Here is a 15260-nt window from a genome sequence, read left to right on the forward strand (position 1 = left end):
CCAACATTCTTTGGGACCAATCAATACCATCTTGAGTTATCAACACCTGTGACCCACCAGGTTTAGCAGACTCAACACTTTTAGGTTTCTTGGACTCATTGTAATAATACTTCTTGTTGATGTTGAAGTTTTTATCTATTGAACCATGAGAATATTCCTTTATTTGCTTGTCACATTCCTTGGCAAAGTGAATAACCTCTTGGTAGTTATAGCATTTGACTTTCAGTTTGTCACAGCCAATTCTTTTGCCCATGGCAAGTCTTTATCAGTTCGTTGCATGAACTTCTTTATCTTTATCATGATCATTGCCATGTGTCATTCAAATCCATTAACTCACGATCATCGGGATCAACCTGATCATAATCCTCATCGGTCATGTTACTATTTGCTACTTGACCACTCACCAGTTGTTCATAAAAACAATAAAAGCTCTCATGAAAGCAAAATGCATCTCTTATTCCTTCATTTTTACATTCGGTGGTGGAGTGACAATCGGAACTAAACCAACATTACTAGCATTTGAACTTGAGAATACATTAGGTTCAGACACATTCTTTTGAGGAATGTCTTGAGTAGTTTCGGAATAAAAGGCAGTTATCGGAGTAGATGTCGGTACACTTTTACTGGCAGGATTTGAACCACCATATAAAGTAGGGTCTTGATTACCCTTGGATGACTCTTGACATTTTAAATCAAACTCTCTTTCCTCCAGCTTTTGAATAAACTCATTTGCAATTAGTTCTTCATTCTTAAAATACTCGTTTTCTGTAAGAAACATGAGGTAAGTTGCATAAGAAGGAGGTAGGGAATTCTTCAGTGTATCAATGAGATCACCATTAGATGGAAGCATTGTGAAATTGTACATTTCGGCAGTTAAATGACAAGATCTTGTGATCAGTTCACCAACAGTTTCTCTTTGATTTAAGTTAACTGATACTTTAACATTGACTTCTTGCTTTCCTTTGTATTCCCCATACTTCTTGATTTCAAGGCTTGATACAATTTAGCACAAATCTTAAGGTGACTAAACTGGTGAAAAATATTTTCGAGTAATGCCATCGTCAAAGAAGAATAAGCTTTGGTCTCAATCTCATAAGCTTTCTTTTCCTCGGTAGACATTTGATAAAATAACTTCTAACTATTACTCGGTGTAACAGAGTTCATTACAATCGGTGTATAATCATCATCCAAGCTTTTCAAACACTTAGGATGAACAGATCCCAAATGTGATTTAAATCTAGGTTCCCACTTTGGAAAATCACACAGCTTATTGAGTCTCGGGCATTTAGTCTGAGACCCAGTCTCAGAATCAGTGGTCAACATCTGCTGCATTAGTGAGTTTTAAGATGCTAGAGCATAAAGATCAGCTATGATATTAAACTTTGAAAAGTTCAAGGGTTAAAATTGTCAATTTACTAATCTGAGAGAACGAATGAGAAACTTTGGATAACGAATGAGAGAATCTTGTAATGAATGAACACCACGAATGAGATATCAAATAATACTTTTCAAACGTTTAAGCAATAACAAATGAAAGGTTAACGAATTTGATGTAATAAATAATGAATAGGCTATCAAATGAGGAACAGTAATCACGAAGTTAAAAGGAAAAATATGAGTGGTACGAATGAGTGAACAGTGTAATAGTCTTGACCAATTTGAAAGATCATTTAATGTAGTTGAAATAACTGAATTTTGGGTTGTTCAATGAAATATGGGAAACTCGATGGAATTCATAACTATCTCAATTTTTTTCCATTTTTTCTTTTTATTGTCTAAATTTTCGGGAGCTAAGACCATTCCAATGATCCATTTCGCCATGCATAAACTAAACCAACAATTAAGATAAGCACAAATATTAAAGCTTGTACAAATACAGATACACCTAATACATAAAAACTCATTGCCCATGGATAAAGACAAACCGTTTCAACATCAAAAACATCAAAAACTAAAGCAAACATATAATAGTGGATTCTAAATTGTAAACAAGCGTCGCCTATTGGTTCTATACCTGATTCATAACTAGAAAGTTTCTCCGGTCCTTTGCTAATCGAAGCTAAAAATCCCGAAATGAAAAATACCAAAACAGGAAGAAGACTTGATATTATCATAAATGAATGGGCTATAGTGAACAGTGTAACGAATGTTAAACTTGAGAAGCCTTGATCTGATCGGTTACTAGCTTATTACATTATGGATCTAGTCTGTTGATATGAATACATTTAGGTTTAGGTTGGATTGCGTTAAATGTGTGTTAGTGTGTGTTTTGAGAGGAGATTGGGCAGAGTAACGAGAAGGAATAGGATAAATGAGAACTACTATAAAATACGATAACTTACAGGGTATGTGTAGATGATGACCTCATTCGTTAGACAGGTTCTAACGAATGAGCTCTCATTCGTCATTATATGCTAAGTTCATTCGTCAACATAACGAATGACTTCATACGTTATTAGCTACTCTAACTTATATGTCAATACACTTAACGAATGTGTCTTATAATAATTATCGAAACACCCCCATACAATTATCTATTTCCAAGTTACATTAAACAAAGATCGAGAAGCAAAAAATGTATCAACGATTTTTCTGTCATTTCGCCACATCGGAAGCTAACTGAACAACTATTTCTCCATGGCTTCTAAAGATTTATCTCTCAACTCAAATGTTCCCGAGTATCTTTTATGCATCTGTCACAATCTTCAACAATGCATCCAAGTTCGAGTGCACAAGCTCATCATCATTACCCAAGGATCCCTTCTGTTGGTCCTAATGTTGCCCAGTTGAATAACTATTACCCCAGTAACAATCTTGGTTATACCCTTGACTGTTGTTCCGATTGTACTGGTTCTACTGATAACCATTCCAGTGATAATCACTCTGTCGTCGGTTTTGACCGGAACCCTGAAAGTTTGGGTTTGACTGAGTCGTTGCATTCCCGTATTTGATATTCGGGTGATTCCTCAAGCTGGGGTGATATGTGCTAGAGTTAATCCTCTGACCATAGGAATCCCCACAAGCATAATTAACCTCTTCGGGCTCCTCCTTTTTTTCACACCCGAGCAATATTCTGATATATACCCCAGTTCCCCACAGTCTTCACAAAATGGGAACTTTACCCAGACTTTACCAACCTATTATTTACTCTTATCTTTTTTCAACAATGCCAGTTCTCACACTAAAGCTGCTTTACATTCAGATTCACTTGTTGCTGAATATACTGATCTGGTTGTCGAGTGTTTTTTTCTTCTTTTAGCAGAGGCCTCGGATTTGGTATTTTGACACAACAACTCAAGGAAATCCCAATCATCTTCCTCTGGTTAGTTTAATAGCTTACTGTTAGTGCAAAATGTCTAATGCTAGGTCTTGCAAGGTTAAACGAGCTGATTTTGGTCATAATAGATTGTTAAGGTCATATAAGTCACTTTTCCCAACGTATAAGACGCCCGTATATGTCTTATGCGTTGTAGACTTATATGCCCATAGGCCAAGATTTATAAATAGGTGAAACTTTGTCATATTTTGTAACCTTTTAAAAACTCTTTGACTTAGACATTTGCATAATTGTTGTAATCACTTGTACTCTCTGAAATTGTTATATTCAAGAGTGATTATTACTTTGTGTTGATATTTGTTTGATTCCTTCGCTATTTTACTCCACCTTATAGCTTAGTATAGTGACACAACGTATTCGGTCCGTATCGTATTACATTCACATGTATATGATGACATCATATGATCCGGCAACCGGTCTTTCAAGTGGTATCAGAGCATTATTCTCGTTTCTACTGCCGAATTAAACACATCAGTTCGTATCAAGTTGACAATTTGCAAGTCAAAGTTATCACCAAAACTTATTTCTTCAATTAAACACTCAAATGTGGATCAAAATCAAATTCAATCTCATCAACATGTTCATAAACACCTTGTGATCACTTCTGCAAGAGTCAAAACCTCAGATTCAATCAGATTATTCAAGAATCAGATCATGATCAGTTCACCGAACCTGACACCGTATAAGTCTGCTTATCCACGTATATGTTTCTTGATTAGCGCATAAGTCATTTGTTCCGCATAAGTGTGTTCCTGTGTATTAGTCAAGTTAAAGTGTATAAGTCTTAAAACGTATAAGTCACTTAACATATATAAGCTACTTATATGACATATAATATTTTATACAGTGTATAAGACTTACATGCTATTAATACATATACGCTCTATTACTTACACGTTAACAACCTTATACGTTGTAGCTACTATTTTTCTTGTTTTAGGTGCAATTGTGGAGGAAATGAGTTCTTTTGTGTCACAACCTTCGGCATTACTTCAAACATCAATCTAAAGAATGAGATAGGCACGTCCACAAAGCCACATAAGCTTTTGAGAATGGAGGATTATCCAAGATGGGTGGATAAATTTGAGACGTACGTGCAAGCTGTTAATTAAGATACATGTGAGGCGGTCGAAGTGGAGTTCATCGTCCCACATAATGAGAATGGTACCAGCTACCGTTTATCCCAAATCTCGGAGGGTGTTAGAGCCAGATTTCTCCGAGAAAAGAAAATGATGAACCTCTTCCAACAGTCTATTAAGGCCGAGATTTTCCAACTGTTACAGCACAATGGCTTGTGCTACTTGATCTGGGAAGCTCTAATTAACAAGGGAAGAGGGAATCCAGATATGAGGAAGTCTAAGATGGCTTCGTTGAATAAGAAATTTGACATATTCACCATGGTGAAAGGAGAAACAATGGCACAATTAATCGATAAAGGATCCTGAAGGAAAATTGATTCGCACATCCTGTTACACTCGACCAGATTCTTTACAAGTCATACCTTTATATCCGATGGAATAGGATTTTCATCCTTACTTCCTTTGTTGGTCATATTTGTCGATAACAGGTGAAGCTAGTATCTATCTAGATCGTGGAGATAAGAGATATGATGTAATATGGGTTTATGATCTGATGTGGCTGGTGAATTGCTCATATAAAGACATTGAAGTGCTACATTCGAGCAGGATACATGTTTCGGATGTCAAAATTAAAACTCAAGCAAATCAGTTCCAGAAGGTAGTTGATTTATGTTTCAAGAAGAATATAAATTCTGGACGTGCTTGGGAAACCAATTGGAGAGCGATAAGTGAAGAACAAGATCGTATTGAGACAGAGTTTGAGGAAGAACGTCAGGAGAGGACTACTCGGGCTTCATGGAATCGTTTTCAATATATGCCAAGCCGGGTACCTCGTTCAACATCATAAACAAATAATCCGTCGTTTGAAGAGTCAAGGAAAGCGTATCACAAGAAGCACTTTGGCATGGATTAGAGAATTCAAGATCATCCAAGGGGGAGTTTGTTAGTGCAAAATGTCTAATGCTAGATCTTGCAAGGTTAAACAAGCTGATTTTGGTCATAATAGATTGTTAAGATCGTATAAGTCACTTTTCTCAACATATAAGACTTATACGCCCATATATTTTTTATACGTTGAAGACTTATACGCCCATAGGCCAAGATGTATAAATAGGTGAAACTTTGTCATATTTTGTAACCTTTTAGAAACTATTTGACTTAGACTTTTGCATAATTGTTGTAATCACTTGTACTCTCTAACATTGTTATATTCAAGAGTGATTATTACTTTGAGTTGATATGTTTTTGATTCATTCGATATTTGTTTCCGTCTTATAGCTTAGTATAGTGACACAATGTATTCGGTCCGTATCGTATTGCATTTACATGTATACGATGACATCATATGATCCGGCAACCGGTCTTTCACTTACTGTTCCTCGAGGCCTTAAGATGATTCCTGTCTTAATAAGTCAACTCGTTTACAAAACATTTCACCAATTCCCATAACTCAATCTCGTGATATGGGCATCTTATGATAATCTCTTTGAAGTAGGTGAAAGCTTCATGAAATAGTTCACCCGTCAGTTGCTGAAAATGATGGATTTCAATTCTGGCTTCATTTGTTTTCACCTGTGAATAGCACTCGTTTAAAAACACTTGTTGCATCTTGGCCCAATTGTGAATATTATATATTGGTAAAGAGTTAAACCAATGTTTGGCCTTATCCTTCAATGAAAACTAAAACAACCTCAGTTGAACTTCATCTTATTAAATGTTCCATCACCAATAGAACTACAAATTGCCACCAAAATCTAATAAGTGGGAATGCATGTCTTCTGAGGCCATCCCGTGAAAGTTGGGGAAAATGTTAATATAAGATGGACGTGAGCTAAATGTAAGTGGTCCCGGTTTACGCACCTACGGGACTATCAGTGAAGCACCATCAGAAATAGTCGGTCTAAACCGATTGTTAACACCTTGTATTGGGGCTACGATGTTTCTTCTTCGCCCCCCTATGTTAACCTGACCACCCCTGTTAATCTAACCCATGTGACCTCTGTGAACCTTATTTCTTCCAACACCACTTCGGTTCATGCCCATGTTCCTATTCACAAACCCGACACCCTGTTGATTCACCTGTTCTTCTTCTTCTTCCCAACCATCATCAAACTCATTCACAAGCTCAAACTCGTTATCCAGCCTAATCTGCCAGTCAGCCCCACTATTACAATTCTGCTCCTGGTCTTGATCATTCCATTCCCATTCACCAACTTCATATATGGTGTGAATAATAATCTCAGTACACCGGAGTTCTATGACGGGAGTATTGTTTGGAGCTGATGGTCCGTGTTGTTGGTTGTTTCGGTTTGTGGATTGACGAGCTGAGGTATTCAGGTTTTGTTGTTGGTTGGTATTAATGGGTGGACTTAGGCTATTTTCGGGCTGGTTTATGTTATTATTGTGGTTAGGGTGAAAGATTTTGTCTTCGGGTAGTGGGCTTTGGTTTTGATTCTGGTTATGGTTTTGGTTTTTATTCTGGTCTTCCATGTTCGGCCCTCTTTGCGGAGCTCAGATGTGTATGTCTAACCTTTCGATTACTGGCTCAAAAATAAGTGGTGATTGTATTACCTGCACAAACGACACACCTCGCGTAAAAAGGAAAAATATAAAAAAAAAATAAACTAAAACAGAATAAAAATAAAGCACAAAAATTAAATCACACAAAAACACTAAGAGCACTAATTTCCTGGCAACGGAGTCATTTTGATGCTAGACTGTCACAATGTACTCAAAAACAATATTAAATAAGTAACCTAATCACCTTAAACTAGTTAGAGCAAGTAGGGTGTCGAACCACGAAGACTATGTGGTCAGTGTAATGAAATTCTAATATTATGAAGTAGCCATTAAGAGTGTTGATTACACTAGCAATGATTTGAGTTTATAATTAAACAAGCAATTGATCAACTTTCAAACAATTAACAAAAGTAAATCACACTCTGGGTTCAAGCATGTAACAAACAGCAATCCTTGTCATTTATGAAGTTAATTATCAATAATCGTATCAAGTTGATCAACTAGTTAAACCTTAGGCATCAACAATCGCTAACACAGGATACTGGTTATCTAACGGTACCTACTAGTGTGACTAAACTAAGGAAAATTGTATGCTTCATCGCTCTCACTAATTAATACAACCCTATGAACACGTATCACAGCAACTGGCAAACTAATCGTTTTGATTGAAATAAAACTACACCAACTGAGTGCACAATAATACCAAACATCAATGTTCACAGAATAATAATAAACAATTACAATTAGTCCGTTCTTAAAACATGCCAAAAATGTAAAAAATACAATACTCTAGATATCGGGTATGACTCGAGAAGATTAGCCGCTCATGTTGATGGCATCTTCAATCTTCATGGAATTCAGAGTTGACTTCATGAAATAATAGTAGTTTTTCTCTCCAAGAATGGTCTCCAGCTTCCATAGATGTGATGATTTCTCAAACCCTAACTTTATCCTTATATAGGGTTTTTAATTTGCAACTCATGTAGTTTAACTTGGTCCAACAAATGGTACTCTGGCTCAGCAAATGGTACTCTAACTTTAGAGTATGATACTCTAATTCAACAAACCATGCTTAAAAAACTCCTAATCTACGCATCTCTTATGCTCAACATATGATACTCTGTTTTCAGCAAATGATATGCTAAACCAACTTTTACTCAGGTTCTCCAGTTTTGATCATATCCTATCACACATCATCATGGGTCTTCATCTTGTGCTCGTACAAGTTCAATTTAATTGCATTAACATCCAGTGACTTGTAACACAATAAACACGTATGAAGTACCATTGTTTATACAAATAAACAACCAAAACTATATAATTAACACGGTAATATACGAAATTAATACCCGACCACCACAAACTCATAATCTTTTCTTTTATCTTTTATCTTTTACATTCTTCATCTTTACAACGATGAACAATAACCGAACAATAACCACCATAGCAGGTTGATGAAACAACCCAAGATCACCAAAGATCACCCCTTTTAAATTGAATAAATAATTGATTACGTATCATGATTTTATTGGTGAAAATTTATTTCCCTTATCTAAATTTACAAACTTATTTGTTTATTATTTTTATTTTTACTTTTTTACTTTTACATTTCAATATAAATTTTATTAAAATTCGAGTTAGTTAAAAGAATGTATATTTTAACATGGGTCGAACTAGTTCTTTATCTTTAAAAAAATATTTTTTATGTTTTAAATAATAACAAAACATATTGATTTAATAAAAAAAAGTTGGTCTATGTAGGGTTATGAATGAGAGTGAAAGTTAAGTTGGTGTAGTTTGTGTAAAAGGAAGACAGAGAAATAAAATTTTTATTAAAAGTAAGGTCGGGTTGAGTTGAGAATAAAAATAGTTTTAGACAACTACATTATTTACCCCTAGTTAGTAGTTACTAAGCTCAAGAGCCACCCACTCACGAGCACTCGCGCCACCTTTGTACCGGTGTTCCACACCCCTTCTTTTTATCGTAACACATACCCTTAATACAATAATATTCTTTACTTTCATTTTAAATATAATAAAATAAATCAAAACATACATACACTATGTTATCAGAATCAATCTTTGAAATTTCATAGGTTTTGATGGTAATTTGTGTAACATCCTCATAACAAAATATTGTCTAGACACAAATCCTAGAAATCTAGAATTATTTTGACCCGAGCATGTTTAGATGTCAAATTTCTTCTCTCATCCACGATCACTGTTAGCATTTCTTGGTTCACATACGACATGGAAGTTGCCAAAAGTGTTGCAAATTGTGACAAGTTATCTCATCAACTTTTTGTTTTTCATACTTCCAATAGTTCTACTTCATACTAGAGTTGCACAAACCAGGTATTTTCAGGAACCGGAACCGGGTAGGAACCAGATATAGTCAACAAAAGTTAAAACGGGGTCAGGTAGGAAGAGGTTCCCGGTATAGTTGGGTATTTGACCGGGTTTTGTCCGTTTTTTTTTTTCGGGTTTCAAATAGGTTTGGATCGGGGGTATTGGTGGAACCTGTTCCACCAGGGGTCAGGGTCGGTTCCGGGAAGAAACCCAAAGCCCAGTCTGTACCCAAAGGTAGGCTAAGGTCGAGTCCGGTTTCGGCTTGAAATCGGCAGGTCAGGTCGGGTCCGGAACCAGTATTTTCTGTGCACCTCTACTTCTTCCAAGATCAATTTTACGTATTGAAACTTATATAATAGAAAGAAACTGTGAAGGAGAAAGATGAGCAGCCTGTTTCGGGTTTTCAGAGCCTAAATATCTGCATCTGTACAACCCTTGATGCATTACTGCATCATTTAATGTGTATTTCGGCTACCAAGAAAAGACGAATATCGTTTTCGCTACCATAATTAGCAGGCAAAGCAAATCATAAACAAGAAACAAAGGCATCAGGCACGATTTTAGAAAACACAAAAATCAATAGATCCAAACAACATATGTTTTAAAGTTCTGTTTTTTATTGTTTTTTTTTCATCAACTATCATCTTATTGATTGTCATGTTTTTCTTCACCACTAAAGAGAAGGAGAAGAAACAAACTGTCTGGGGAAACTAAACAACTCCTTTTCTTCAAAAGGTGAAGCCCAATCCCGGGACCCACCTGCAGACGCTTCAGAGCCCACCGCACCTACCCCATCCGAATGCAAACCAATCGAAAGCCCATTGTTCCCGTTCGATAGACCACCCGTTGGCTGTCTCGTGGCGCCCTTACCCCCGCCCCACCCTGGACCCATCCACAACCCGATGGGCCTTGATTGGCTGTTAGATGGAAGAGGAAGCCGGTCTAGACTCCAGTCTATGTTTGTGTAATCGAACTGCAATGACTCACACGCATTCCAGTCTACTGGAGATGATGGGCCCGACGACCCGTTTGAGCCCAGTCCGGAAAAAAGCCCGAGGGAAGAAGCAGCTGCTAGGGTTGGAGTAGTGGTGGTGGTCCCCACAGTCCTGTTCCACATGCCACTGCTGTTGTAATGGCTCATGGAACCCGTTTGAGCAGTTTGACTATAATGGTCAAACGAGCCACTGCTTGATGCATACCGGTGCTGTTGCTGATAATGGAGTTGGTCAAACAGTTGGGTATTATTAACCGAGCCCCCGAAGCCTGAACTGGTAAAGCTTCTTGTGGTGGTGGGCCCATGTGAAAAACCGTTTGAATTCACATTCAAATTCATATTCACTACCGGATCAACAATATTCGGTTGCCAATCAGATGCTGACGATGATGAGGTTACATTTACGGGTGTGTTTTTCGATTTGGGTCGCTGCATCATAATAACCGGTTCCCGTACTGACCCTAACTGAATATTCTTTAACTCGGTTGCAATATTTGCATATTGGGGCTCGGTTTTAGCTGTTGCTGATGCAGCTTGTAATGGAGAAGCTAAAGAATAAGAAACAGAAGGATTTAAATTGAACCCACTTACGGTCACGGGCCACCGCTTCTCTACAGATGGAGTACCAACATGTTGCTGTTTGGTCCAATCAGAATTCGGTGGAATCTTTTTTAGCAACTGTAAGCTTTTGATCCCGGGGTCTGTTGATGTGGGACCCGCTGTAGCAACCGATTTTGTGTAGTTATAATTTAAATCTTTTTCATCGGGCTTCTGGTGTATAGGTATAGCTTTTGAAATCGTTCTGGAGGTCGATGAAACCTTAGTTTCCTCAAGCTTTGCCGCCACAGTGGCAGTAGGCGGTTGTTCCTGTTTCTGAACTTTTAGGGTTTCAGCTGCCTGATCAAGATCACCTTCACAAGCAACAATAGCGCGTTCCACCTCTTGTATTGAACATTTAAACTTTATTTCCATTTCAGCAATTTGAGCAAGTTCTTCTGATATGTCAATTTTCAAATTACCGCCACCGTCAATGTTATTATGCTTCTGCTGGTTGTTTGAATCGTCGCCGCCTTCAAATAACCATGCAACTGATTGTTCGACTTTACCTTCGTTTAAAATAAGGGCCATTGTTGCACGTTCTGAAGAGAATCCCATTGCCACAAGCTGTTGAGCAAGTGATTCTAGCTTCCTTGACATTAAATAACCGCTGCATCTTTCATGAAGTTCTTGAGCCCGTCTTTCCTTTTGGCGTTGATGTTTTTTCTCATTTTTTTGACGGATTTTTTCCCTTTTATCGTTATCGACCCCTGGAATTGTGTCGTGGCGGTTGGATGTTTGAGATACTTTGTCTTTGTGATCTTCAGATTCACCAGACCAGCTCCCATTGTTGGATATTGAATCATATTCAACCCCCATAACAGAGTTGTTCCCGTTATGGTCCTCTGTATCATCAATACTACGAGAACGGCCGTTTATGTGAATAGGTGGAACAGTAGACACGGGTGTAGTGTCGAGTGTATGAAAGGTTCCTAAAAGCGGATTGTAACCGCTACCAGGGGCGCCTGCGTTAGCATTGGATGTGAGTTTGGATGACTTTTGTGGGTCCTTGACAGCAGCCCGTTTGTCCTTTGACTTTGACTTGGATGCAGGAGACATTGTAAGTTCCAGATTTCTATAATATCAAGAAACTTTGTTGTCAGTTAACCACAAAAAGCAAACATTTAATAAACTCAAAATACACAAAATGATTAACTTGTTTAGATTATTGTAAATGATGTAATAGTAGAAGCCCAGACCACATAAGGAAATACATTACCCAAAAAGACTCGTTAAGGCATACCATGCAGCATAATAATGTATGAGATATGAAAAATATATGAACTTTCTTGTATTTCAGCCATATTAAGCTTACCGAATAGGCAGGTGATGTTTTTTTGTTTATACCGTTCTTTAATGATATTTTCCATCATTGTACAAAGTTGAAACTTTTAAATTAATCTCTCTATGACCATATTGGTTACTCAAAACATGCATATATGCTAGGATCACATGACTTCTGACCGTGCATATAATCTGGCCAACAGTTGTACTATGCATGTAAGCTGTTCATGTATTATAAGTTATAACAGAATGAACAAATCTGCAGTGAAACACAGATGTTACACAAAAAGTCGTTTGATGAGTAGGCAGAACAAAAACAGGAACTGGTAATCTGGTACAGACAGTTTTCTGCCAAAGAGAGCGCTAGTTTAGAAAACGACTTACATATATCTCTTACTAATTGATAGACAGATACACAACTGACGAACCTTTTCAAATTGCAAAAAGAGGAATATAAATTCCTGGTTGAATAACAGAATGGAGCTTGGCTGAGCAAGTTTTGATATATCAGTGTTTAAGTCATCTTACATAGGAGCAGGTCAGAAGTTGTAAGTAAATTAAAAAACATCAATTGCAATAAATGGAAAGAACAAAACGACAAGTAATCAAATTAATGCTCATAAAGAAAAGAGGTCATACAAACTTACTAATACACGCAAGAAACACAACTTTCCAATTCCATGATCCAAAGATAGAACAATAATAAAACTACCAACACCTCAATTCATCATTTTCTAAATGGCACACATATTGTAAGCTAGTAACAACTAACAACACTTTAAATTGTCATGTCTAACAATTACATATATGTATTATGAATGGATAGACAAACACATATCAAGAAAAAGACATGATACATTTATATACACAACTTAGGAGCCTTTTCGACTGATTCGTGGTTTAATAATAGAAAGTTAGACAAGCTGAAAAGATTGTGTAACAAGTCATCTTACATGTGATGTTAGATTAGCTTTAAGAAGGTTGTTGGAGCCCAAAACATTGAAGAAAATAAAATAACAGTAATTGGAATAAAGCAAGTTTTGGAAGATGAGTGTTCAAGTCGATGTTAGATTAGCTTTGTGAAGGTTGTTAGAGCCCAAAAAGTTGAAGATGAATTGCTATAATAATAAGGCAGATCAGAAACCCTAAAACCTTTTAAAGTTACAACAGCATTAAATACTAATTAAAAGAAGAAAACGACAAGTAGTCATATTAATGGTCCAGGCTCAAAACGTCATACTAATACACGCAAGAACCACAACAAACATTCCATGTCAATCCAAAGATGGAAGAATAGCAATAACAAACCCTAAAACTTAACGCGTCCAGATATTGAGATTGAAAACTTAGCAGCTATAAATTTCTGAATGTTAGTCAACATTTTGTTTGTAAACGAGAAGGGTATTGAAGCCCTAAAACGTTTAAAGTTGCAATGGTATTGACTGATTACTAATCAAAAGGTCATACAAGAAACACAACATTCCATGATAGAACAATAATGAAACTAGCACGATCGAGATCTAACGCAAGGCAGATGACATGGAAAACTTAGTAGCCATAATGAATTTGACGGTTAGGTTTTTGCTGCAAATTTCAACATCTTATTTTAGGTTAAACACAGATTCAATATCACCATCTAAAGAAAGCAAATCGAATATGAATATTATAGAATTGAGCGATGAAACACAAATGAATACAGAAATGAATGAATTGACTTACTTAACAGATAGCAAGCGTTAGGGTTGAATGATCTGATCTGATGTGACGAATTGGAAATGTTAGGGTTTTTGATTGATTGGATTGGATTGGATTGGATTGGATTGGATTGAATTGAATCGATTAGGTTTTTGCAACTTCTTGGAACGTAGTTTCCGTCAATGCCTTGTTTTACTTCTTTCTCTCTCTTCGGAACCACAACTTTCTACTTTCTACCGGATTTGGATTATCACCACCACACCCGGATCCATACAGTAAGGGCTGTTTGGTTTATTCATATCTGAATGAGCCTCTGTTGCATTCAGTAATAACTATAAGTCTAAATGATTCGTACCTAATTTTAATCATTTAGATGTTTTTCTGTTTGGATTATCACCACCACACCCGGATCCAACACGAGTGGCACCTTTGCTTTTAACACGTTGACCTAAATTAGGCCGGTGGTATCTGATGTGCATACAATGATATGTCATTTTTGTTGGGAGGTTTGTACACGGCTTTAAAAATAAAAATTAGATATCCGGAAACGTGTGTACGAAATGATCCAAACTCAACTTTGAATTGCCATATGCAAACCAAATAGAAATGAATCACACTCATCCCATAGATTGTTAATAATAGAATACCTTAACCATTCTTGACACACATTGAATTGCAATTTCAAATTGTTTTGTATCATTTGTATGTTTAGTTGTATCCTGTCAACGTCCATTTAGCAAAATGAAAAATGACAAAACTTATTGTTATAAAAGAAATTTTTAAGGTGTCAAATGGAAAACATTAAAGCGGTTGTTAAGGACACAAGCATCCTTGTTGATTGTAGGATAATTTTTTTATTTGTATCTTATCAATAAGAAAAGTTGCGTCCAATACACTCCCACACCGTGCATAAGCCAAAGGCTTACCATTTGGAATCCATGGAAGTACAACCTCTACCAACTGCTTAGGAGAGAGGTGTACAACATCTACCAACTGTTGTTTCTAGAAGCTTTTTTGAGACTTTTAATGATCCAGATTTAAAGTTGAGGACTTTAAAATGTTAAGATTATCAATATAATATATGATTTTTGTAAGTACTTTATGAAGTTATATGAACTTCGAACAACTTCTATGAAAATTATCAAGGAAGTTAATTTGTTTTCTATGATTCCTTTTTGTATGAAAACTTCAATAGAGTTTTAATATTAGTATTTTTGATAGATTTTTCATTTGTCAAAACCCGGCCCTACCCAAAACCCGAAAAATCTCTGATCAAATACCCGATTATACCCATAACTAGTTCCAACCTGAACCCAGTTTTGACTTTTGTTGACCATGCTCGATTCCAGTTCTTGAAACTTTCCATATTTGTGCACCTCTATATTGGTTTTCTATTCATACTTGT

At 36.5% G+C, this 15260-nt stretch overlaps 1 protein-coding gene across 1 annotated transcript; it reads right to left on the reverse strand.

Annotated features, from left to right (window-relative positions):
- Positions 1-8946: 8946 nt before the first annotated feature.
- LOC143615380 (uncharacterized) lies at positions 8947-14049 on the reverse strand. Its single transcript, XM_077088518.1, has 2 exons — positions 13880-14049; positions 8947-11951 (listed from the first exon to the last, which is right to left on the reverse strand). Exon 2 carries the CDS (start codon positions 11933-11935, stop codon positions 9959-9961), a length of 1977 nt encoding a protein of 658 aa, XP_076944633.1. The 5' UTR covers positions 11936-11951; positions 13880-14049; the 3' UTR covers positions 8947-9958.
- Positions 14050-15260: the final 1211 nt, after the last annotated feature.

Source organism: Bidens hawaiensis, unplaced genomic scaffold (assembly GCF_021521415.1).
Source record: "Bidens hawaiensis isolate Kalapana, Puna unplaced genomic scaffold, B.hawaiensis_p1.1 tig00042796_1, whole genome shotgun sequence".
In the NCBI taxonomy this organism is placed as follows: Eukaryota; Viridiplantae; Streptophyta; class Magnoliopsida; order Asterales; family Asteraceae; genus Bidens; species Bidens hawaiensis.

What these genes read in the sequence shown, in the direction of transcription:
- LOC143615380 (XM_077088518.1), bottom strand. Translation starts at nt 11,935, where the DNA reads ATGTCTCCTGCATCCAAGTCAAAGTCAAAGGACAAACGGGCTGCTGTC.